This window comes from Lonchura striata, chromosome Z (genome assembly GCF_046129695.1).
Source record: "Lonchura striata isolate bLonStr1 chromosome Z, bLonStr1.mat, whole genome shotgun sequence".
Lineage (NCBI taxonomy): Eukaryota > Metazoa > Chordata > Aves > Passeriformes > Estrildidae > Lonchura > Lonchura striata.
Genome location: NC_134642.1, coordinates 26,297,942 through 26,324,205, shown reverse-complemented (window position 1 = coordinate 26,324,205; position 26,264 = coordinate 26,297,942). Strand labels below are relative to the sequence as shown.

Sequence of the window (26,264 nt, the reverse complement as noted above, 5' to 3'; positions counted from 1 at the left end):
TTTCAATGAAAACTTTATTCTTTTAGAAGCAGAAATTTAAAAAAAAACAAGGAAAATTAAGACCAGCATTAAGTATACTATACAACATGTGTGCAGCACAAATATTTGACTACTCTGTAAAAAGGTTAGTCAAGTAACCATAAAAGTTAATAATAAATTTGTCTCTAATTTTGAAACTACTAGCAATGATTAATATTAATGTGACAAAATAGAATCCCCATATGTTATAATTTTCTGCCAATAAACACTTTAAAACACTTGGCTTTCTTTTAAATTATTTGTAAAAATAGAGGGGTTTAAAATGTCCTTTTTGTATAGGATTGGATTTTTTTCCTCACACCTAAATATTTAGAAGACAATTTTTAATTTCTCTATGCTTTAGGGTCGTGCACAGTGAATACAGATTTGAGTCTTCAGATTAGCATAGGCAGAAGGGACTGTATTTGATTTAAATTTATCCAACTGATTTTCTCCAAGATAAAAACTGAGTCTCCTGCACCTTTCTTTTAAAAATCTGGTAAGTACTTGAAAAGTAAAATAACAAGATGGTTTGTTCATTGTTATACATTTCCTGACAAATTCTGCTACTCAGGATTACCTGGATTACACAGGATTTTGCAGAATGAAAAAGTTAAGACACAAATATTTGAAATCTTATTCCAATACTGTCACCATAAGAAACAATCTGTCCAGTTGTGTTCCAAAAAATCCTCTCCTTGTCTCACTTTTACATTATAGTTCCTGATAAAAGACACACCACTTAACTTGAAGTTTAACTCTCAAGAGTTCTTCATGGGAAATCTGACTTAAACATTTCCTAATACATAGTCTGCAAGTTTGCGCATATTATTTATTCAAACGTTTTTTCAACTGCTCTAGATGCCTAGCATCAGCATCTTGGAGAATTAATACAGTAGCTTTAGACTGAAATGGATTAAACTCAATAGTCATCAAACAACAGAGATCTATCAGCTGTTTTTGACATTTCTCTAAACCATCCTTAAGTTTTAGACGTAAAGCTGGATCCTTTTTCAGCTTATTTATTTCAGGCACTGAAAAGCCAATGAAACTTGTAAGAATATCATCAGCAAAATCTACTTCAAGATAAGCAGAGCCATCAGAAATTTTTGCCTTTATACCCCAGGACCCATTGCTTTTTGTGAGGTTTCCAGTGAGAGTTACAATAAAACATTTAACTTTCAGAATTGTAACAGTTTCTGGCTTTTTTGCAAGGAGAAGGGAAATATATGTGAAAGGTGGAGAATCTAAATCTAAATGTGCCTCTACTGCCTTGCAAGGAAAGATCTGTAAATCACATTTCTGCTGATCTCCTTCTGGATCCATTTTTAAGGAAAATACAAGATCATCATTTAATACCCTGCTGTTAGTAATGTGTTGTTGTTTACATCTGCTCGCATCTAGGTCTGTATAATTCTGCCCCTCCTCAGGAGGATTTTCCAAAGAGGAAGCTGATGAACTGCAGGTCTGACGTAAGCCCTTGTGCAGCAAAAAGTTACTCATGCTATTTCTATCTTCATCAGATATTGTTCTTCTCATGTTCTTTTCCTCGCTGATCGCTTCCCTGGGCTTATCTCTTTCATTCTCATAGTCTTCTTCACCAGTGCCATTTAAAGATGAATTGCAGGAGCTTCTAGATGTATGTGGAAGTCTGCCAGTAATGTTTCTGTTCATCTCCACTGGTGGCACTTCTTCCATCTCTCTTTGCATCTCTTCCTCCAGAAGAAAGTCATCTTCTAAAGGAAAGTCATTTAAAAAGCCATCAGCATATCCTATGGGAGGTGAAACTTGTTCATCTGAGTGAGGCAAAGGACTTCCAGATTTTTGTAGCAAAACATTTCCATTGTGTGCAGCCAGTGAACCTGAGGTTGTATTAAAATTGTTGCTTCTACTACAGTATCCACTTTCGAAAGATGTTCTGTTGTTTAAAGTAAATTCATTATTTTCATCAAGGCTGGCTAAAAGCTCTTCATCTGAAGGACCAAGAATTTGTTCTAACTCATCCACAGGCCTTGAAAAAATCTGTTCATGTCCAGCTCGTCCAAGAGAATTAGGGTTTTCATCTTCTCCAATTAACCTAGCAAGAACTCTCTCCTGACAATAATCCTCAAGAAGAGCATCAACTTCACCCCCCAACAGTTTCACATTTTCTGGTTTAAGCAGAAGAACTCCAAGACGATATGCAATATTGCCCTGTACAGTGATTTTTGTTCCAGGAGGGAGATTACTGCAGAGAACAGGCACTGGTTGATACTCCATGCCCTGAATTTGATGTATGCCATCGGTTAATTGTAGCATCAGCATTCGAGTAGGCTTTGCTTCCCAGGGCTTCTGAAATGTCTGAGTACTGGCTGTTACTTCTTCATTTACAGTGCTTTTCCCTCTTAGCTTCTGCAACTGAGAATACGCTGGCTGGCTAACATCCACCAGTGAATCAATCTGTATAGAGAAGCAGCCTGATAACTCTCCCCTGGGAGTATCTAAGACGCAATTAGGCAAAATAGGATATTCCAAATCTCTCAGATCGGTAAGAAGCCATTGCTCGAATACCTGCTTGTTAATCTGAGCTTGACTTAAATTACTACCGTTATTTTCTTCCTGGATCCAATTAATACATGCTTCCAGCCATGTTAAAGGAACTTTAACGTGCCATGTGGATGAAAGCCAGGTTTCCACTCTTGCTACAATGCTAGATGGAGACATTTTCGTTTATGTTAAGAGACTGAATGCCCTAGAATGGATTTCAAAAAGACATATTTAATCTTTTGACAAAAATTGAAATTATTACAAGTTTCATGCTTATGTTGTATAAAAAATTTAAATTAAAAACACTTCTACAGACAATTAAATTCACAGGCATTTCCAACATTTAATGTTTCAATAAAAGCATAAAAGGTATGTGCAATTATCAGCATAAAAGTTACATGCAAAAAATAAGAAAAGTATGGAGACTTATACAAGCAATGACACTTTTATTCTGTTGATTAAATTAGAAACATATAACTGAAACCCTTTCCTTATAGATGAAAGTGAATGGACAAAAAAAAAAAATCCAAACCATAAGAGCAGTAGGTTTTAAAATATATTTTCTCTTTTTTATGGTTTTCTTTCTGTTAACACACAGTTTACTTTAGAAATTGACCTAAGATGTTATTCTCCCACTTCACCAGCACTGTTACAAACAGAAGAGGATCTACAGAACCAAGCTGAGGTCTACCAACACTTATATCGGAGGAGTCTGTGATTGAAAGCTTTGTACCTGACAACAGAAAGCTGGCTTGAAACACTCTTATTTAGAGACCCAGTGCAGGGCTTGGCTGCAATAGCACCAAGTCTTGGCAGCTATCATTTCAAGGACATCAGTGGCTAATAAACAGTAACTTTTTGTTAGTTTAGGAAGTTCTTCTGCAAAAACAGAGTAGAATAGAAGTATTTCAGTTGGAAGGGACTCTGAATGATCATTTAGTCCAACCATCTCATCAATTCAGGGCTGACCAGAAGTAAAACCATGTTAGTAAGGTTATTGTCTGGACACATCTTAAAAAGTAACATGTTTAGGCCATCAGCCACCTCTACAAGAAGCCTGTTCCAGTATTTGTTCGATCATGCTCTTAGAATTGGAATCATTCAGGTAGGAAAAGATTTCCAAGATCATTGAGTCCAATCTCTGACTGAACACCACCATCCAACTAGATCACAGCACCAAGTGCCATGTCCAATCACTTCTTGAACAATTCCAGAGGTGGTGACTCCATTATCTCCCTGGGCAACCTGTTCATTGCTTAAATACCCTTTCTGTGAAAAATTCCTGATGTCCAACCTGAACTTCCTTTGAACAGACCTTAAAATCTGTTCCAGAGACTGACGCCCACCTTACAACAATTTCCTTTCAAGGGCACACACTGCTGACCAGCACCCCCAGATCCCTTTTGCAGGGCTGCTCTACACACACTCCTCTCCCAGCTTATACTTGTGCCCAGCTTCACTGCATCCCAGGGGCAGAATGTGGGTTTGTTTTTGCTTCATTTCATGGCTCTGAGAATTAGCCATTGCTCCAATCGATTTCAGATCCCTCTGCAAGGCTCTTCGCCATCGAGGAAGTCAGCAACACCTTCAAATCTGGTATCGCTAGTACCCCTGTTAATGGTGCATTCAACTCCTGCAACCATGTCACTACTACAAAATTGAAAAAATATTAGGTTGCCTAACTGTGCTTTGATCGTGCACGCTTAGAAAGGACGACTGAGTAACTCAATATTTCTAGAGAACACACCGAAAACAAAACCTGTAGTAAGAATATTTAAGAGCACCAGGTGTGGGTTCTGCTGTGTTTATTGGGGTATTTTTGCCATTATAGCCCTTAGAGCGAGCAAAAGAACACCCTGCCTCCAAGCTCTCCCGAAAAAGATGCACCACTCGAAAGATACCGCCTAGTTAACCCAAGTAAAGCGCCAGCTTTCAAGAGAGGAGTTGAAAGGAGTGAGGGAGAGGAGGGAGGGAAGCAGAAGCGGGGAGACCCGACTGAGGACAGGCGGCACTCCGCACCCCGCGGAGGGGCCGAGAGCCCGACTCACCGCGGCAGCAGCGCTGGGGCCGCGGCCCCGCCGGCCTCAGGGCCCGGCCAGCGCCGAGCCCGCGCTCCGCAAAACCGCCGCGAGCTCCCGCCAGCCAATGGCAGGCGCGCACCGAGTCATCGCGAGAGGCTCGCCACAGCCGGCGCTGGGCTGCACGCACAAGGCGGGGTTTTGGCAGCCGCCATTTTCTCGCCTGCCGGCCGCAGCCGCTCCCGCTTTCCTGGGCCCCATCCGCGCTGCCCGCGCCGTTCCCAGCGCGGCTCCCGCAGCCCAGGTAGGAAAGGCAGGCCGGCCGGCCGTGGCACGGATTAGTGGCGCCACCCTTTCCCCGGGCCCGTCTCGTCCTTTCCCTCACGGAGGGCGGTGCGGGTCGCGGCGCCGCCTCCTATGCTGACGGGCAGCGGCCTCACCCAACGAGGTGGCGGCGAGGCCGCGCGGGGGGGGGGCGGCGGGGCCACTCGCGGGTGGCGCTGGTGGATGTGCGCGTCGGAGTCTGGGGCTGCTCCCCTTTTTCTCCCGTTCGCGGCGGGGCTGGCGGCGGGCGCAGGTACGCGCAGCCCGCGGCACCGTGCGGCCGGGGCCGGCGAGCAGGGGAGGGGGACGGGAGAAGGGCACAGGCCGGCTAAGGCCTTCCCTGGGCCCATGGAGCCGCCGATGTAATCCGCACGGCGACGCGGCGTGACACAGCAGTGTGAGACGGCCTGTGTCTCCTGTAGTGGGGCCTTAACCCCTGAGGGCTGCCGTGGCTCCAGCGCTTCCGTGGGGTTGGCGGTAGAACGGGGAAAGCGCTATGTGGAGGACACTGGTGTGTCGCCGCCTCGGCTATTGCTGAGGGCCCTCAGGTGGCCTGTGGCCCTGTTGCCCCGCGAGGAGAGCGCAGGTTCCGCAGCGCCAGCGGGCGCGCTGCAAGGGCGGCTGGGGGTGCCCCGGGGGAGCCGCTGCTGAGGATTACGGAGGGCGCTCTGGGCCGCGGCCTGCACGGAAGCACCGCAGAGGCCGAGCGGGGGGCGGAGGCTCCGCATCGCGGCCGCGCCGCTCTAGGGGGCGGGCGGAGTGCCCGTGGCGCTAGGGCTGACCCTGCTCTGCCCGCTGCCTCGGGCTTCGAGCCGCCGGGCACCTCCTTTGTGTCCGCCCAGGCCGGGCCGGGTAACTCTCCCGGCGGCCGCGTGGTGGTGGCGGCGGCCCTTCCGCTGCTGGCTCCGCCTCGCCGCGGGCCGGCGGGCGCCATTTCGGAGGGCGCCATTTCTTCTGCTCCGCGGGGGCGCCGCTGTGCTCGTCCTTGTCCCCGCCGCGCTCGGCGGGCGGCTGGAGACGCGGGGAAGTGGGGGGGAAGAGAGCGGCAGGCGAGAAGTGCCGCTGCTCCTTGGAGGCGCTCTGATCTGTCTCAGCTCTTAGGTCTGTGGTCGCTGGTTCCACCTCTCTTGTCCTCTTTAGCCCTTCAGTGTTCATGAGGAACCTGACTTTATTAATTAAGTCAGTCCTCCATTTGCCTAGTTGAGCGAGATTACTGAGGAGACATGACGTGTGGGAATTTTGACTAGGAGAGCCTAAGCCATGAATTGTAACTGTAACTAATAACAGTTTTCCCCCTGCTGCCTTAAAATTCATGAGCTAGTTGGAAATAGATTAACCTGAAAGGGCTGTCACAGTTTGTCCCTGTCTTCCTTACTGCCGGTTCACGTAACAGCGCAATTTTGGCAGTGTCTGCCTGTGATCCCCCTATTACTAAACTTGTGCATGCTTTTTAGCCCGCTTCAAGTACCTGGAAGTACCGGCATGTGTTGGGAAGACAGAGCCTACTTTTAGCCCCTACAAGCAGGGCAGTAATTACATAACTGTCTGAGGGTATGTTTAATAAGTCAGAATCAGTTTCTTCCCCACCCCCATTCCCCCTCCCCCGATTATGGATACAAGAAGGAGTGCCTGCTGTTTGTTGAAACAGTGGAAGTTAATGGGATGCAACGGGAAATACGTGATTGTTTGGCTAGATTTGTAAATCATATTTTTAATGATAGTAAGTTGGAAAATTGTGGGGTTTTTTATTTACAGTTCTTGCTAATGTGACTTAGTAGATAAAAGCAGGTCACAGTCTATTTCAGAAAATTGTACTGAAGTACAGTGCTTTTGGAGGTCTGGGGGTGTGTGCATGTGGTTGTATGGAACTGCAGAAGGTGATTTTTTAAAAAGACATTATTATAGTGTAGTTGGAATTTGTAATTTTTATATTATTCATTAATTATAGTTGAGAGGAACACATGCGCCAATGTGTACTAGTAGAGAATTAATAGAACAAATACTGATGATTACTGGGACTTTTTATAAAGTGTGAATAGCAGGACCAGATTTTGATCTAGTGCCGTTTAGAAAGTGAAACAGAAGCACATAATGTTGAGATTTTGTGGCTATTTAAAACTTGTATGTGCCCAAAAAGTGTAGTTCAGACAGTGTAAGTAAGAGTTTATGTAAGTCTACAGATATGGCCTTTATATTGTCTTAGTAGTGTGTTTGGCTTGGATATGCTTTTTCTTTTATAAGGAAAAACTTTGCAGTAATAGTTTAGGTCAACCCTTTGGTTTCTGACTGTAGCAGAATCAGACACATAACGGGGGAAGACTCACAACTGATACATGCTGTTTTCATAGGCTCTTGAAGCAATAGGCTGTTGGATTTTGATCCCACCCAGAATACTTGAGTTTCTGTCAGCAAGGATATATAATAGCGGTAAGTTCTAGCAGTTCTGTTATTTTTTTCATTTTAGTATGAGGTACAGTTTGTTGCCTGACAAAAAAATGTACCATCTTTATTTTTCAACAGGTTTTGCTTGCCTACATAAAAAAAGGCAATGGAGACTGAACAACAGGAGGAGACCTTTACCAACACGGAGACAAATGGTAAATTTTTTAAAGGACTATTTCTTAAAAATTTTAGTATTTCAAAGAATTTTATAATGATTTAACTTTACCATGTGTTTGCATCAGCACTAATTTTGTGTTCTGCATTAAATGTCTTCTATTTTAATTAAAGTGTCATTACATATGCTTGTGAAGCATAAATACATAATCTTTGTGTTGGTATTTTTTAGACATGAGAACTGAAGGTTATTTCTAAACACTGTAAAATATTTCATAGCTGCATGGAAAATGTGAATATGTATGAATATATAGGACATATCTGTAAATTGCATTTTGTTCATTGTAATTGTTACAAGCAGGAGTATGAATATATGAAATATTGCTGAAGAGCTTAATAGAAAATACCCTGGGAATTACCAGGGAGGTTTGGGCATTATTGTTGATTTGTGCCAGTTTTTCCCAGAGCATCTGAAGTGCTACTTTACTATTATTTCACCAGTATTTCAGTGTTGGACAAACTACATTTGAGCTTTAATGCCTGAAAGGTTTTCCCCAATTGAAATTATAAATAAATACCAAGTGATGCTGCATTCCTTGAGATGTGTCTAAAATGTCATGAATTTCTTACTGACTGTGTGCAACATTCTCATTTAAGCCACACTTCATAGATTTTTAAATGCATTTTCAATTCAATTGTTAATCAGTAAGAAAGCAGTTGATGTGAAGACTGGTTTCTGTGCTGTGGATGTTCAGAACAGACATCTGTGATTAGTTTTGTGGCAATATGAAAGAATGTATTAATAGTACAGAGCATAAATTTGGCATGTCTTCTACTTCATTATGACTTAGAAAGTTAAATAAATATTTGTGTTTCCTCCCTATGGACCTCTCTACAGGCAAACGTCCTGCAGAAGATATGGAGGAAGAGCAGGCCTTCAAAAGATCTCGGAACACTGATGAGATGGTTGAACTGCGCATCTTGCTTCAGAGCAAAGTATGCTTTTTTACTGGTTTTGTGTGTAGCATTGTTCAAGATGGTGGTGACAAAGTGTATGTTGAGATAAGTGTAGAGTGATAATGTGCTTTTTTTTTGAAGATAACTTAGTAGATTAATTTTCAGTATATAGGAATGTTGTAGTTGTAGGTGTATTGCAATGGAACTGTCCTCTCTTAAAAGGGTAAGTCCCTAAGGATCAATATAGAGTTTATTAAAAAGATATACTTTCTAACAAGTAAAGCAGTAAAGATTCTAAGATATTTTTACATTTGAGTGGAAGGTAGCTATTTTGAGCTGTATATGAGTCTTCGGAAAAGAAAGTTTTTAGAGGATTATAAATAATTGATTTTAATTGAAATATGTAAGGTGGGAACTTAGGATTTTAGTAATTCTCCCAAATAGATCTTCTAAACTTGTTCAATTATATCAACAGGAAGAAGTGTGGGAGTAGTCCTTCAAGGGATTGCAGTGATTTTGCTGACAAGTGTAAATAGTTAAAGTTGCTGTGTGTAAATTTCCTCTGGTGTTTCCAGTTGCTTTTAGATGATTTATACTTTCTGAAGTATCTCAGTCTTTTGTGTTGGTGAGAAAGAATGTAGCCTGAACTCTGTGTGGAATTCCTGACCAATAGCTAAGTTATATGAATACCATTAAATGTTTTGCATAATGTATATGTGTAATAAAAGCAATACTTTTTGTAGAATCCTTGAAAGCATCTGGTAAAAATGTGGTTTTCCAATTACTGTTTTTTACTATTTGTCAGTTTATTCCTGTTAATGTTGGTGGCTTTAATGAAGTGGGTGGCTGTTAACGTTCATTTCAGCCTTTTTCACTTTATATTGCTTTGAGAAATTAGTTACTTTACCTATGTGCAAAACAGTATTAGCACTTGAAATTATCAAATGTTTGGAGCTTAAAAGTGGAATGTGCAGACATATTCCATGAGGAAAAGAAAAAACAGATCAGATACTTGAGGAAGTAATTGGCTTACATGACACTAATTTAGTTTGGTTTTTTTAATAGATCTAGTCTATGAGAAGTTCAACATAGGCAGAATTGCCTAAAACTTATCTTTGGAATGGAAATATTAGTGGCACAGCTGAGTTATCTTTCTCTGTGTGCTGTGTTCCGTGATTGAAAGAGCTTTTGGCAAATTTTTTTTGTGCCAGAGTGGTGCCTTCCTTTACCTCCTGGGCCAGCAAAAATAGATCTGCTGTTTTTAGTCTTGAGTTCAGAAACTTAGTCTGTGCTGAGTGGTCATAATGTAATTTCTGAAAACTATTTTCCAGAATGCTGGAGCAGTGATTGGAAAAGGTGGCAAAAATATTAAAGCACTTCGTACAGACGTGAGTATATATGAGTTTGAACTAATTTAACACTGCTTCTTTCAGAGCACTACATCGAAAACTTGATTGTGTGCATTTCTAGAAGTGGGAGCAATTCAACTCTACAGACATCCAACTTAAAAACCATTCGTATTGACTGTCAGAGTAGATAACAGTTCTTCAATTTCTATATCGATTAAAACCCAGCTTGATGCATGGGAGGAGAGGTTTATATTAAATCTCTTGACTTTTTAATAGGATTCTGCTAAATTACACACTTGAAGTGAGTTACCATCCTAATTAAAAATATTGACAAAACTTAAATCCCTTAATAGTACCATTCCCCATATGTGTGCATCAGTTATAGTACTGCTGAAACCCTCGTAGGTGGCTGGCCTAACCCAGTGATAGAGGAATTATTTTAACTTCCTTCAAAAATGCAAAATGCAATCATCCATCTGTTCCTTAACAGTTTGCACATGAAGCACAAAACCATTAATATTAAGGTTTCTTGCTTTAAATATGAGTATAAAACATTAAAGGAACATTGTATTCTATTACTTGGAAGTATTTTTAAATGGTCATGACTTAATGCCTGTTCCCATTTTACAGGGGGTTGACTTGGTGATTAGACACATGCTCAGCATTAATGTTGTGTATTTATAAAACTTGGCAACACTTCTTAAATTCCATTTGTTTGCACTCCTGTACTTAACATCAGCTACAATTTCAACAGTTTTTCCAATCAAGACTCTGTTCAGCCCAAGATTTGGCAGTATATAATTACAAATCAGTTCCAACTAAGTTCATAAACTACCACAACTAGAGTTGAGATTTTAGTTGAAATGGTCAGGAATCATACATATGTTCACTAACTTTGGCAGCTAGTTGTTGCTCTTTCTTTAGGGTTTTTTAAATTGGGGGTATTTTTTTTTGGCTTTTTTTTTTTTTTTTGGTTTGGTTTTTTTTTGTTGTTTTTTTTAGTAGATCAGTATGTCACCTATATCCAGATAATTTAGATTTGTCTGGAACACAAACTTTTCCCAATTTGCCCAAGGTTCTAGTACTATCAGTCTTGACAGTTTCTGCGTCTACCCTCATGAGCCAGCCTGCTACTGAAACATCATTTATTAAAAATAAGTAGTAGTTTAGTCAGATCAAGTGACTCATTTTTAAAGTCCATACTGTTAGGCCACAGTCGGTGTAGCGATCCGTTATTGTATTAGTCTTCAGAACAACTTAAGCTTGTTTCATTAATTGAGAGTAATGAGTATAGTTTGTATTAAATTAAAATTTATTGCTTTTCCCCCTTTTCCCTCTCCTTGTTTTTTTGGCCATATATCTCCGTTGCCCATGTACTGGATCGACTTGCCCCTGCGTTGCCCACCATGACGTTGGCCCATCCGCCCCTGAACGCCCATGTGAAAACCCTGGTTGGCTATGCCCAAAAATGTGCTCGTTGCCAAACGGGTACCATACTTGACAACTTCCGATTGAATACCCATGCCCAATGCCAACATCCACGAACGCCAATGACCAATGCAGTACAATGCCAGTGTTTCAGTCCCAGACAGCAGTGGCCCCGAGCGGTATGTCCCAACAGTTTATGCCTCACTGCCTGAATAGAAAGAGAGAAATGTATTTTATTACCTGCCTTTGATATAATTAAATAGTATCCCCTTATAGACGGTGTATTGTTTTTTTTCAAGTTTTCTGTCTTATTTTCCCCATTAAGTCTTTTTGTCACTGAACTTTTACGTGAGTTGCCCACCCAAACAATCCACTAATTTTATTTCAGTGGAAGGAGCACAGCTTCAAGTGTTGCATATTTGCTGCATTGTAAATCAGATTGGTTCAAAATAGTCTCTCGCTCTGTCTTTGTGGCCCACCTTGCTCCCCTCAACATTGCCTGTTCATAATTATTTCTGATGAAGTGCTAATTCCGGTTCGCTTTCCTTCACTTCTCATTTGTTTCGTCTTTTTTTTTGTCTTGCATTTGTATTTGTTTTCTTGGAGGGCCCATTAGTAATCTGAGTTCCATAACCTTATTCCAGATACAACGTTCACCACTTGCATATCCTCACTTTTACTATGAGAAGGTGTGCCAGTTCTGCGAATGTAATAGCGAGGGTGTCCTAATTAGTGGTGGCGGGGAACATGAGTAGTCACTTCTACTTTTCAGTTCTGCGTCAGTTTCTTGCCCACTTAATTTGAGCCCTTCCAAAAGCCCTTTCTGTCTTTCTCTCTCTGCAAGACCTACCTAATCTTAAATTTCTCATGCATATATACTGGGCATAAACAAAGATGCATGTGTTGTAAATTGAGCAAACAGGTTTACTTTAAATGGGGAATACTTGTAAACTCTTCTTTGTAGTAAATCTTGTTAAAATTTTGTGTGTGATGATAAAAAGAATTTACTTCTGCTTTTTCTTTTCTACCTTCTCCATATTGTCTGTCGTCATGGCTTCCAACAGCATCCTGAGTATAAGTGCAGATATAGAGACAATTGGAGAAATCTTGAAGAAGATTATCCCTACTTTAGAAGAGGTATTTATCTTGAAATTTTCTTCTGTGTAGAAAGAAAAGATTAGCTTTTGAATGAGATGCTTCTTGAATACTCAAGAACGTTGCTGCTTTTAAACACAGAAAATTAGAAAAGTGGAAAATGCCAAAAGCCTTTTAAAGAAGGATTATGGCTGTCCCACTACATGTTGGCATTTTTAGGGTAGAGGACAGAGTCTGTCATTGTTTATTAAACTAACATTTTGAACAGCCTTCCTTGTTTTCCAAAAAATAAGTGTTGCACTGTTTGATACAGTCTTAAATCTATGTAGCAAGCACTGCAGTGTAATTTAATAAATGATGTAAAAAATAGGGAAAACTGATACTTCAAGTTGAGGTGAGGTGTTAAAATTGTTGTGGTTGTATTGAAAGAAGTATGTGACTACAATTGAGCAATAAATTAAATTGCCTTACTCTGTTTAAAGAAAAAGCTTAAAATCCCAAATATATTGAATTTTTGTGATTAATCTTTATTGCTTCTCCCTATATGCATCTAATTTTTTACAGTATCAACACTACAAGGGCAGTGACTTCGACTGCGAACTTCGACTTCTTATTCACCAGAGTTTGGCAGGAGGCATCATTGGTGTCAAGGGTGCTAAAATTAAAGAACTCAGAGAGGTACTTGCTTTCTATTCTTCTGAGATTGCATTTTGTTCAGTAAACAATATTTTCTGTTCCTAAGAGGCATATCTTAAGTATCTGCTGTGTGGTAATTCCTTCTCAACATGTTGCATACATGCTTTTGATGTTGTGGGACAGAGCTGGGAGTTTGAACTATATTGCAGACCCTCAGAAGTAATGTCAGTGGCAGAGCCAGGACTTGGTTAAACATGTTTTTGATAGAATAGTGTTTTTAAAGAAAAGATTTTTACTTCATTTTATTTAAATTGTATTAATTTCTCCTTTTAGAGCAAACTGCTGCATAGTGTAGAATTATTTGTGTGGTTGGACACACAAAACAGCGAGAATGAAAGCTTCTCCAGAGTAGATGTACTGTGAAAGGACTTCATGTTTGATTTTGTATTTTTTAATTCTAACTCCTGCAAGACCTTTTTTTTTTTTAAGTGAAAGAGTAAGGTTGTAAAAACTTAATGGTCTCTATGAACTGAAAACACATGGTGGAGTTTCCTGGTATTGTGTCAGGCAGTTTCAGGTCAGTTCAGGTATAAGCCAATACTTATTTGTATGGATTAAGAAAGGCAAGATAGCTAGACATAATCCTAGCAACATAGCTGTCTTAGCATCCAAAGCACATTTAATTTGAAAGCTAATACCGCCTGTAAGCTCACAATGGTTATGTGGTCTCTTTTTCTAATATTTAATTAAATAATGCATTGTAGCTGCATCGTAATTGAAATAGGAGAAAACTGATTTTTTCTCATCTTTGTACAAAATTTAGAGCAGCAAGATCTTAAAAATATGTTATCTTCAAATTTTGTGTGATAAATAACTCAAAAGCAAGCACACAGATTTAAGTGTGTGGGAACTTAATTGTCTTTTGAATCTATTAAAAAATATTGTAATAGTTTTATAAAGTTTCAAAAAATATATTTGATAATCTTGGATTTTTTTTCTGCAGAACACTCAGACCACCATTAAGCTCTTTCAAGAGTGTTGTCCTCATTCAACTGACAGAGTGGTGCTTATTGGTGGAAAACCTGATAGAGTTGTTGAGTGCATCAAGATTATCTTGGATCTTATCTCTGAGGTAATGCTTATTAAATTTATTTTATACTTTCGTTGGCATTTATGAATGTTTTAGACATTAATTGGATGAAAAAAATGGTGTCTTTCAGTTTCCAGTTTAAATTTAGTACCTCCTACTCTCCCAACAGCAAAATGAACCTTGGAACTGTTTGTATTGTTTCTATTCTTTAGTATAGAGGAAAGCAGTTTTTTGGTAGTAGCAGGCCATTTATACGTTGCATGTCACCAGAACAAAAAATTCAAAGGGGAGGGAAAACAAAATGTCTCTGCCACATCTAAGTAGTTTTACTGTCATAGATAACTTCACAGGAAGCACATCAACTTCTCCTTTCTTGGTGTGAAATGAAGCATTGTGAAATCAAGAACACGTTCCAAATGCATAAATGTGTTAGTTTAATTAAATATACCAGCTGTAATAGAACTATCTGATTTGAGGAATTGTTTTGTTTGTTTGTATTAGTCTCCAATTAAAGGACGGGCCCAGCCTTATGATCCCAATTTCTATGATGAAACGTATGACTATGGTGGCTTCACGATGATGTTTGATGATAGAAGGGGACGGCCAGTGGGCTTTCCAATGCGTGGGAGAGGAGGTTTTGATCGAATGCCCCCTGGTCGCGGTGGACGACCTATGCCTCCCTCAAGAAGAGATTATGATGATATGAGCCCTCGCAGAGGACCACCACCACCTCCACCAGGTCGAGGTGTTAGAGGTGGCAGCAGAGCTCGTAATCTTCCTCTTCCTCCTCCACCACCTCCTCGTGGCGGGTGAGTTGTTTGATAATTGCATTACACAAAAACTCATGTTGCATATCTGAGTCACATTCATATTTTCATTAATTTTCCCATGCTTCCATGTTGGTAGTGATTATGTGGGATTGATCCTGTATTTTAGACCAAGAGTATTTTGAAATTTAGTGAAATTTAATTACCTGCTGTGATGTAGTAAATTGCCAGGACTATAGTCAGTACTTCTTGGAACTTCGGTTATTCAGTACTTGGGGAGAGTAGTTTAATACCAAATTACATGTGAATCCTGAATGGGGAAACCAGATGAGAATAAACAAGCTAGCTTATAACACACATAATGCTTCTGCCTTTTTTGTCTAGAGATCTGATGTCCTATGACCGAAGGGGCAGACCAGGAGACCGTTATGATGGCATGGTATGAGTTTAAAATTTGCTCTGTTGTGTCCCTAAGCACAGTTAGCATGTTGACGTCCTGTTGCTGAACCACATGCACGTTTATGTGGGATGGTTCACACCATACGTGCTTCTGATCGTGAAACCAAACTGTGTTGTCCATACAAGTGGTTCTCCTGTGAATGAATATTTGAGGTATAAATGGTACTCTTCAGTTTTCTTTCTCCCTGTCATCAAAAATACTCAGTGATTTTGATTGTGCTCATCTCTGTAGGTTTTCTTACAGTTGCCGTCTTTCAGATTTTTTTAATCAGCATGACAAAAATAGCAATTGGGAGATTTTTCAGTTAGAAAAAGCATGTCAGAACAATGTTCTCTGGTGTGTTACACAAGCATTCTTAACGCTAAAGGTTGGCAAACGTGAGCATTGATACAATAATACAGATTATGGAACAGCATCTGAGAAGAACTCTAGTTGATGGAAGGTGATGGCTCTTTTGAATAAATTCTTATATTTACTAGTTTCTCTGCAGAAAATCCACTCTTAATTCCAAGTATTTTGGAGATAGAACCACTGCTTAGTTGAATCCTACATCAATTATTTCTGGGGGGAGAAAGAAATCTCATAGTATGTGAAAGCTTAAAACAAAGAATACAGATGGTCTCTCTTTCCTCGGGAAATCCAGGAGGTTGTCCTTGTTTCAGCTGGGATAGTTACTTTCTTCTCAGTAGCAGTCCAGTGCTGTGTTTTGAATTCAGTATGAGAACAATGTTGATAACATACTGATGTTTTTGTTTTTCCCATGTAGTATTTATACCAAGTCAGGCGCTTGCTCAGTGTCTCATGCCCTGACAATGAGAAGGTACACTAAAGAAGTTGGGAAGTATTAGTACGAGTGACCCAAACTGGACAAAGAGATCTTTCACACCATAAAACATCATACCCAGTATATAAACTGGGGCAGTTATCCACACAGGGGGTCCATAGAGATTTGAGGATGGGGCCTGGCAGTGGTCAGCAAAGTGGTGTGCAGTTGTATCATATATCCTCAATTTTATTCTTGGTTTTTTATTGTTTTAGGGCATGGTGGTGGTAGTTGTTTCATTTTTTGTTAGTTTTCCTTTTTTTTTTTTTTTTTTTTTGTTTTGGTTTTTTTTAATTTCTTCTCAGTTACTAAACTGTTCGTATCTCAGGTTGTATGTTTTACTTTGAATTCTTGTCCCAGTCCTACCGGGGGTTGGGTAGGGATGTGTGAGTAAGCAGCTTAGTTTCCAGCTGGTCTTACATCAAAACAGAGGTAGATCTCTATAGTAGCAATATTCTTTTCTCCTCTGGCTTTGTTTGGCACTTTCTTTAAGATGACAGATGGCGTGTTATTTTTTTTTACTCTAAATGAATGTAAAAGATAGAAATGAAAAAGAGCTATGAAATGGGCTACCTAAATTGGCTTCACATGAACTCTTCCAGTAACTCTTGGGAATAAGAGTTACTGGAACTACAAATTGCAGTAATGTCATATGCTTATTAGAAATAATAAAAGGAAAGATTTGCAGTTACAAATATTTACAGTCACAAAAAAACTCCAACTATTTCCCATGCTACTCTACATGCTAAAAAACTGGGAGAATGGGGAAGTACACCTCAAAGATTCCTTATCTGTACTTGCATGTTTTCAGAGCTTAGGTTTTGTGTTCTTATGTTTGCAGCTATAAAGCCTGTGCTAGAGTACATAAACTGAGCAGCCTGCCCTTCTTTGGTTATTTGGTTGAGCACAGTCTTACTTAACTTGACTCTTGGGCAGAAGTGTGTTCTATTTTAGTTCTATTTTTATTCCAGTTCAGCTAGAATAGAAAATCCACTTTAATTTAGGCTTAGCCTAAGGTCAGGTTGACCGTCACTTTATTGACATGGGTGTCTACACACAAGTGGCTTAATTTTTACTGGTTTGGTTTCCGTTGTGGAAAAAAAGGCAATTTCATTTCTTTTGCATAGTGAAGCTGCTCAAAATTTTGGCGCCTTTGTGACCAAGTATTCAAGCTGGTTAAAGTAAGGACTACTTCCCAACAAATACAGTTTTTAAAACCAAATTCCTGTTTCAGTTAATCATGATCCTAGTATCCTAAATTGTGTAAGCAGAAAGGAAATTTTCACACTGAGTGTGACATCACAGCTTCAAGTATTATGCCTAAAGGTAAAGTCCTCCTGTGTTACAAACACAAATAGAAACTGTTGTGTAGCTAAAAGTTTAAACAAAACCAATATTACTGTGGTTTGTGATGGAAAAAGCAATTACAAATGAGAGTAGAAACGCTCTTTTCACATGGATTCTATCCTACATAGATGTAATAAAAGTCAACACTTCATGAACATCTCAGAAATACGGGAAGAATTTAATGTACGAAACCAGTTTTTTTTGCCACTTCTCCTTTTCACTAAAGGCAGAAAGATTGAAGAGTTGACAGTCTTTAAGACTGGATGGTATTCTGTGGTTTTTCCTGTATTCAGAGATAGGACAGTATTGACAGCCTTGTAAATGCTGAGTTGAGAAAAACCCATTTTTGATTTTAAATGATGGCTAAATTCCTCTTGGCCATACAGAGTTAATCACTTATGTTGATACTTTTCTGTTAGCCTGGCTTAAAGTTGTAGTATAAATACGTACTGCTGTTTAAATGCTTGTTTGACTTAAAGTCTGTTCTGAAGCTTTTTCTCAAAAGTACTTGTTTATCGGCATATAGAAGTACAGCTACTACAGTGTGTAACTACTCCAGATCAAATCTTGTGTACAATAAGGGCTATGGTGATCTGAAAAATCCTGAGTTTTCTGTATTTTATAACACCCTCATTCTCAGGGACATGTAAAATATTATTAAGGAAGAATGTATGGCAGCTTTCCTATTTATTTATGCAGATGCTGGAAGGAAGTAACAAAATTTAACTTTCCTAGGTCACTCTTAAAAACCAGAAAAGTTTACTACAAAAAAATTACTACAGAAGAATTTGACATTAGGACTGCATGCAGGGTTTTTTATTAGATCTAAAAGTTAAGCTCTTTGCCTTATCCAGCCTGTCTGTCAATCTGGTTTCTGTTCCAGTTCTGAGTAGTGATTAGCACAAATTAGTTTGAATGTAAAATGTTATGTATGCTAAGACACCCTGTTTCAGAAACTCATTTTGCACAAATAGACATTGCTTGCTGAAACTGTAAAATTCTGAAAGAAAGAAATGCCATATATCATATGTTTTAGAAATATAATTAATTTTCTAATAAAGTTAGGCAGCAGTAGATTGTTAGTCTACTTACTGGCTAGATGAGGTGTGTGTGGATAGTGGAACATAAGAAGCAGTGTCCTTCCTGCTTAACCTGCATTTGGCATAATCACTTGCAGTTACTTGTTCCAATCTTACTATACCTTTTTCTAGTAGATGCAGAAATAAAAGATTGATAAAGTATTTCTACATGTAATAATGTAAAAAGGTTTTCTAAAATAAAACATAAGGCTTAAGTTTTGCCTTGTCATTAGTTTCTGAGTTTCTTAGTGGAAACATCTGCTAATACCATAGAAAGAGAAGGAAAACAGGAGTTGCTCATATAGAGTTGTCCCAAAGTAAAATTAAAAGCCAGTGAGTCTTGAAAGTAGTCTAAATCACATAATTTCAAGTCTTTGTTAATAGTATAAGGGTTTCTTTGTGCCACTATGCATTTTGTTTGGTTGCAACATTCTCTAAAAGTATGTATGACCTGGATTTCCTTCCTTCCTCTTATGTTGCGCCTGGAAGATGATGCAATGTCATGTGGATGCCTGTGATGACATGCAACCACCAGAGTTGGTAAGTGTTTTCAGCCTATTTTCTGAAAAGTGTTTTAATGAATGAGTTAACTGATAAAGCAAATTTAAGGGATCTTGAGTGTAGTCCATGGCAGCTTACTCCTATTAAAATTTATAAAGCCATTCTTCTGACTCTGAATTTAGGGGCAGACTTAATGGTGTGTCCTTTGAAGGCAGGTAATGTTCATAGAAATGTGGAATTATGCAACAGCCTGGTCAAAACAGTGGAGCTTTTCTGTGCCTCTTTTGCCTCCTTTTTACAGTATTTTCATTTTGCTAAATAGTAACTTTCTCTATAACTGATGCACTGTAGATGCATCAATTTATGATTTATATTTTGGTTTACTTCCATAATGTGGAATTTTATTTCAAGCAGCAAATATTTGAAGTAGCTTCTCATTTTATTTGTGAATAAACTATGTTTACTTATCAATCTCTTTGAAAATGTATCATTTGATCAGATAGGTTGTGGGATGTTATCAGAGAATTACAGAATGATTTTGGTTGGAAGCAACCTTAAAGGTCATCTGCCATGTTCCAACCTGCCATGGGTAGAGAACCTTGAACTAGACTGGGACGCTCAGGGTTCCATTGAACCCACCTTTGAACACTTTCAGTAATTGGGCATCCGCAGCTTTTCTGGGCAGCTTGTTCCAGTGCCTCACCGCCCTCACAGTGAAGAATTTCTTTCCAATACCTAACCTAAACCAACCTGCTTTCAATTTAAAGTTGTTGCTCCTTGTCCTTCCTCTACACGCCTGTGTGAAAATTCCTCTCCAGCCTTCTTGTAGGCTGCCTTCTGGAGCTAGAAGGCAGCAATAACGTCACCCTGGAGCCTTCTTCTCTCCAAGGTGAACAATCCCAGCTCTCGGGCTTTGTTACAGGAGGGGTACTGCATCCCTCTATAATCTTGGTGGTCCTCCTCTGGACTTAATCCAGTAGGTCCATATCCTTAATGTTGGGGCCTCCAGAGCTGGATGCAGTACTCATGTTGGGATCCCAAGGCTAGACCTTTCGATGTAGAACAGGACACGGTTGCCACTCTGGGCTGCAAGTGCTCATGGCTGGGTCATGTCCAACCTCTCACCCACCAGCACCTCCAGGTTCTTCTGGGCATGGCTGCTCTCCATCTGTTCATCCCCTAGCCTGTGTTGGTACTGGGGGTTGCACCAATTCAGGTGCAGCACTTGCTCTTCATCTTGTTAAATTGAATGAGATACCTACGGGCTCACTTTTTGAGGTTGTCCAGGTTCCTCTGGATGGCATCCAGTCCTTCAGGTCTGCCACTCATTTTGCATACTTGCTGCAAGCGTACCTAATCTGTGTCGTTGATGAAGACATTGAGTAGCCCTGGTCCCAGTGGAGGCTGATTCCGGAGGGACACCACTTAATGTCTGCTCTGAGCCATTGACACTGCCCCCTGGATGTAACTATCCCTATTCAATAAACAGTATACCCGTGGAATCCATCCTTCTCCAATTTGGAGGGAAGATTATGGGGACTATGTCAAAGCCTTTACAGAAGTCCAGGTACATGGTACCTGTAGCCTTTCTCTTGTACACCAATGTAGTCACTCCATTGTAGAAATTACGGAGTGCATCAGGTGTTGACAATGTCTTGAAGATGGCAAAATGCTGCCAAATACTGTTGATTACTACATGTGAAAAGTCAGCTCTTACCTTATATATACAGCAACTGCTATCAAATTCTATCGTTTTGTAACATGGAGAGGCAGATGGATTAAAGGAAGGGTATTTTCTTTGAAAGAAATTAGTCCAAAAAGGTATCTTATGGCAATATGTGTGTGTATGCAGTATGCTGTGTGATCAGCTTTTCAATTAAACCTTAAGCAGAGTCCTTCATTGTCTTGTATTTTGGACTCCAATGTGAGCTCTATTATGTTGTCTTATAATATGTATTGCTTAATAACATGATTAGACAATACAGGTTGCTTAGAGACAGAGGATAAGCTCAACACTTTGATCTGATTAGCTTCCATTTTTATGTAAAAAGAAAGATGGTAAGTAATAGTTTTTGGGAAAGTTGTTATATTGTAACTTCTACAGGCTGGTGGTACTTGTGAGTGGCTGAACTTGACTGACTGCCAGTTGCTCTCATGTCCCTTCCATAGTAGAATGAGGGAAGAAAGTAAGACAGAAAAGTCTATGGCTCATGATGGAGACAGGCAGATCACTTACTTATTAACATCATAGGCAAAAACCGAGTTGGCTTGGGTAGGTTTCTTGCCACTTTGAGTAGCATGGTGAGAAACATAAAAACACCTTTACCTGTCTTCCACTTATTCAGAGACTCAGCTTTCACTCCTTCACTCCTTACTCTTCTGCTTCTCCGCCATGAATGGTGCAGGGGTGATAAGAATGGCAGATTCCCAGTCAGCTCATCAGACCTGTCACTGCTCCTTCCTCTCTGCACTGTGCTTCAGTGTAGGATCCCTTCCATGGAATGATACAGTTGGGAGCTGCTCAAACGATCTGTTTCCAGTGGACTTGTAATACTTAGGGAATTGTTGCAGTGTAGGTTCCCTTCATATAGTAGTCCTTCAGGAACAAAGTAATTTGGTGTTGGTCCCCTCACAGGGCCCAGGTATCTGCCTCTGCAGTTTACTTCTGGGTGTTTTTACCTGTTCTCGGCGTATCATTCCTCAATGGGCTATAGTGTAGTGATCTGCTCCAGTGTGGTTCTCTCTATGGGCTGCAGGGAAGTCTCCTTTCCAGTGCCTGGAGCACTTTTTTCATCCTTGCTCACTCTTAAAGGCAGTGCACATTGGGAATTTTTTTCTCTTTTCTTAAATACTGTCACTGAGATGTTACCAGCTTGGCTGACAGTTTCAGCTTTAGGCAGCCTCCAGCCTCCTCTCACAGACCCAAGGAGTCCCTCCAGAAGCTGAATTTGAGAGAACCATGTGTATTTATTCTCTGCTTCTGTAGCAAAGTATAAATACATGGTTTTGCAAACTTAAAACACATTAGATTAAATGAGAATTTGATGTCAAATGCAAGTTTACAAATCTTAAAAACAACAGGGCCAGGAGTGCTCATTGCAGTGATTTACATTTGATATATGGTGGTTCAAATGTAACAGAAATAATTAATGTTGCGATTGTTTATTCAAAGATGTAAAGGGTTGTAACATAGAATCAAAGATGTAGATTTAGTAGGATGATTTACTGGGCAGACTTCTTGCCCTGGAACTGGAGACTGTAGTCTTTTTTTGAGCTAATGTTAATAAGGCTCTGGTTTTTTAATTCTGATGCTTAGTACATAAGTCACAAGTAGATCAGCATCAACAGCTGTCTACAAGAAGCTGAGATAATGAGACTGCCTTGGTAAACTGGCATGGCTGAATGCTTTGCCATTTTATGTATTTATTATTCTTAGGGGTTTTGATAGGGCAGGATAAGAATCACAGAATGTCTGGAGTTGTCCGGGACCGACAAAAATCATCGCCTCCAACTGGTGGTCCTGCACAAGATGGCCTCTGGTCCAAATGGCCAGAGGTTAATGAGATCGCTCCCACCCACCCCTTTTGTTTCTGCTCTTCCGTCTGCCTCAGGATGCTCTTTATGGTGTAACACTGTTGCATATATATCAGATTGAGTGTTGTGATGTTTGATTAAATGTGCTCAAAGTTAACAATATAACATGTAAGGAAAAAATGTATTAATGAACCTTTGCTGTTCATGTTAATGTTTTTTTCTCTTTCTCTTACAGTTTGAGGGTGGTTCTGGTTATGGTAAGTGTTCATATAGAACCTTTGCACATAGTTCATTATGTAGTTACTAAAGGGCTTGATGCATACACTTAAATCAGATTATTCTTACGCAGGGGGGCGTGGTTCATATGGTGATCTTGGCGGACCCATCATAACAACACAAGTAACGATTCCCAAAGATGTAAGTAAAGTTGATTTGCTTTCAATTCAGGCTTTCTCTCTTAAAAGTCACAGCCATTTCTCTCCTGTGTCTCCCCCTCGAATCCATGGGAACAGAACCCCTGTGGACCCCGGCCAGCTGGGCAGTGGGGCAAGTCGGGCAGAGAAAAGGAACTTCTCCTTGGATCCCGGGGGGCTTGGAGAAGCTCCCTCGTGAGTCCAAAGACGAGCTGGTCCCACAAGCAAAGGAAAGAGGCGCTTCTCCTCTGGATTAATTCCGAAGTTTAATGGGGGCCTGGAGAGATCCCAGGCCACATCTGATCTCGAAGGGAGTCCAGAGCAGCCAGATATAGGGGGGCGGGGAAACCTGAGCAGGCAATGAGGGAAGGACAGGGGAGCGGCTCTCTGGGGACAAGGCCTCAGAGTGACCCCTGAGGAGGAGGTGGGGAGGAGTCCCAGCCAGGGTCCAGTTACCTGGTGACCCTGCCAGAAGGATCTGGACAAAGGGGAAGGGTCACCAGGTGATGGACACATCACCTGGGAGGAGACAGGGGGGTGGGTTGGGGTTTGATGGACATACTGATGGGAAAGCTGGGATGAACCAAACAGGTACAAAGAGGGGATATGGAGGGACAAAGCATTATGAGGGGATATACGGTGAAAACACAACTCTACATTTCTCAGACTGTTTAAGTAAATCAGAAATACTTAAAATACTTGATAAAGTACTTCTAATACAAAACAAGTGTTTCTTAATCACCAACAATGACTGCTTGGTTTTTGTCTTTAGAGACACATTAAAGAATTCTACTTGTGGTTAATACTCAGTAATAGATACGGTCATTGTAACCCATGTTTTGCAAGTGAGAGCTGGTTCTCCCAGTTTCATCTCACCTATGTTCAGACAATTAATACTGCAGGGGATATTTTTAGGCTATAAATAAATAAGCTCCCATTGCAACACTTAAAACTGAATTTGTGGAAACTACTCAAATGCTGTTCTAATTTTCTAACCTTTTGGAAGGACAGTCGTATCAGGAAATAAATATTGTTGCTTTCTTCCCTAGTTGGCAGGATCTATTATTGGAAAGGGAGGCCAGAGAATCAAACAAATACGTCATGAGTCAGGAGCTTCGATCAAAATTGATGAACCACTAGAAGGCTCAGAAGATCGGATAATAACTATTACGGGAACACAGGACCAGATACAAAATGCACAGTATTTGCTGCAGAACAGGCAAGTTAATGTTGTCCCTACTGTCAAATTAACTTGTATATTATAAAACTGCTCTCCTCTGTGAATCAGTTTTTGAGGAAGGCAGGTTTTAAGTAACTATTTGAACCTAACTTCTCTAGTGGTAGTTCTGCCTTGATTCTCTTCTGCTCTCCATTCTAATTAAAATGAAGATACCCTCAAAACTAATCTTGCTGGAAGACATCTTAACCAAGCAGTCCTCTCCTTTCTCTGGTGAAAACTGCTGCAAAAAAACTACTTGTAATAAATTACATAGAGCCTGTAGAAAATATAGAAGATTTCAGTGGATGTTGGCCTAGTTCTGTGTGGAAGACTAGTGATTTTGTTGTTTTTAGATAACTAAATTGACAACAAATCACAGTCTGCCATATGGCACAGACCATGCCTCTACAGGACAAGTTGAAATCGATTTGGGGCTGTTATGCAGCATTTCACACCTTACTGACAGTACTTTGCTTTTTTCTGCCAAATATTAACAGCTACAGATAGCAATTGCTGTATTAACATTTTGGCTGCTATAGCAGTTTTAATGTCCCAACTGGAATGTTTGGCTGTAGATTACTAATATTTAACTGTGCCTGAAATACACTAATATAATTGTTAGCAATTGACATTTTTAAAATATGTATTTTTAAATGTGTTAGTAATTTGTAAATTAATATGCTTTATGAATGTTGATGCAAGATGTATGGTCCATCATTCTAATACATGCTTTTTTCTTTTTCTTTTATAGTGTGAAGCAGTATGCAGATGTTGAAGGATTCTAATGCAAGATTATTTTTTCTTTTTTATAGTGTGAAGCAGTATTCTGGAAAGTTTTTCTAAGACTAGTGAAGAACTGAAGGAGTCCTGCACCCTTTTTTTTTTTATCTGCTTCTGTTTAAAAAGCCAACATTCCTCTGCTTCATAGGTGTTCTGCATTTGAGGTGTAGTGGAATCTTTGCTGTACACCAGATGTAATGTTTAGTTCCTTTCAAATACATGGGGTGGGGGAGGGCGCACGAGACTAACATTGAAATTTTGAAGTGGCAGAGAGAGTGAATTCTATTTTTGTTCATTGTTGGTGGTAAATTGTACTGTTTTTCTGTAATTGTTGTGAACACCCTGCTTTATGTACACTGTATCTTACTTTGATGGGGAGAATATGGTAGGCCACATGTCCCTGGCATTTGCTGAGAGCAGTGTGCAGAATGTATTGCATTTTTGTAAGAAACATTTTAGGATTTTTAAATAAATTTAGTGAACCTATTCTTGGTGGTCATTTTTCTTCAGGTCTACATAAAGTCATAACTAAAATGGATACATCTGGTTTGTTTTTATTTTTCCCTTATAAATTAAAAGTTGCTGATAAGCTTGCTCTTCAGTTTCCTTGATATATAGATGGAGTTATGTGGGGTTTTTTTTTGACAAATTAAAGAGATCAAGTGAAAACAATGACTGCTTTGCTGTTTGGGATGGGGGGAAAGTGAAAATACTAATGCAAATGTGTAAAACTTGACATTTTTGCAAGTGTTCGGCCCTCCTTGCAATACATATATATATTGGTGACAGTTTATAAATAAAATACTTTAAAACTTTGTGATGTCACTGAGTAAACTGGTAAAGTACACCTGGTTTTAGACAGCTTGGTTAATGCAGAGTTGCTCTATCATTACTGAATAAATTATACTTGTTTCCTGAGCTTTTTTTTTTTATATGAGGTAGGAATTGCAAATTGGCAGGATGACAATATAACTGTGTAACTTGTTTTTCATTGTATGCAAAACTTGTTTCCCTGATGTATGTTGAGTTCCGTAATAATTATTTGTGAGAAATTAAAACAAATATAGCACCTCTGGATATCTCATGTAATACCTTGGCATTTTTATTTATAGTTTAAAGTTTTAATTTCACTTCCTGAATAAAAACAGATTAAAAAGTGTAAAGGTGTGTGGCACATAGAGACATGATGCGTCCAGACTAATTGAAGATTCTTGTTCTTGGTTGGTTGGTTGGTTGTGTCCCCTCCTCCCCATGATTTGTGGTGCGTGAACTTGGCCTTTTTATGCAGCTGCTCTTTAAAATAGCATGGTAAAGGCTAGGAGCCTGAAACGTTATGCATAAGGC

General features: G+C 39.8%; 2 protein-coding genes across 9 annotated transcripts; one reads left to right on the top strand and one right to left on the bottom strand.

The window, feature by feature from the left end:
- On the bottom strand, window positions 1-5,729 carry RMI1 (RecQ mediated genome instability 1). 2 transcript variants are annotated; one of them, XM_021534437.3, is made up of 2 exons: window positions 5,669-5,729; window positions 1-2,749 (listed from the first exon to the last, which is right to left on the bottom strand). In XM_021534437.3, exon 2 carries the CDS (start codon window positions 2,719-2,721, stop codon window positions 847-849), a length of 1,875 nt encoding a protein of 624 aa, XP_021390112.2. In that variant the 5' UTR covers window positions 2,722-2,749; window positions 5,669-5,729; the 3' UTR covers window positions 1-846. The 2 variants fall into 2 exon arrangements, with proteins under 2 accessions (XP_021390112.2, XP_021390110.2); XM_021534435.3 differs by lacking the exon at window positions 5,669-5,729 and adding an exon at window positions 4,593-4,768.
- Window positions 4,728-26,083, top strand: HNRNPK (heterogeneous nuclear ribonucleoprotein K). 7 transcript variants are annotated; one of them, XM_077790004.1, is made up of 16 exons: window positions 4,728-4,866; window positions 7,235-7,313; window positions 7,407-7,483; window positions 8,329-8,438; window positions 9,731-9,787; window positions 11,312-11,355; window positions 12,241-12,314; window positions 12,819-12,949; window positions 13,911-14,039; window positions 14,499-14,806; window positions 15,149-15,203; window positions 18,963-19,013; window positions 22,744-22,765; window positions 22,843-22,925; window positions 23,971-24,140; window positions 24,892-26,083. In XM_077790004.1, the coding sequence occupies exons 3-16, from the start codon at window positions 7,435-7,437 to the stop codon at window positions 24,923-24,925; spliced, it is 1,317 nt and encodes a 438-aa protein (XP_077646130.1). In that variant the 5' UTR covers window positions 4,728-4,866; window positions 7,235-7,313; window positions 7,407-7,434; the 3' UTR covers window positions 24,926-26,083. The 7 variants fall into 7 exon arrangements, with proteins under 7 accessions (XP_077646130.1, XP_021390120.1, XP_021390119.1 ...); XM_021534445.3 differs by lacking the exon at window positions 4,728-4,866 and adding an exon at window positions 5,007-5,139 and having other exon boundaries at window positions 8,341-8,438; window positions 12,241-12,313; window positions 12,836-12,949; window positions 24,953-26,083; XM_021534444.3 differs by lacking the exon at window positions 4,728-4,866 and adding an exon at window positions 5,007-5,139 and having other exon boundaries at window positions 8,341-8,438; window positions 12,241-12,313; window positions 12,836-12,949.
- Window positions 26,084-26,264: the final 181 nt, after the last annotated feature.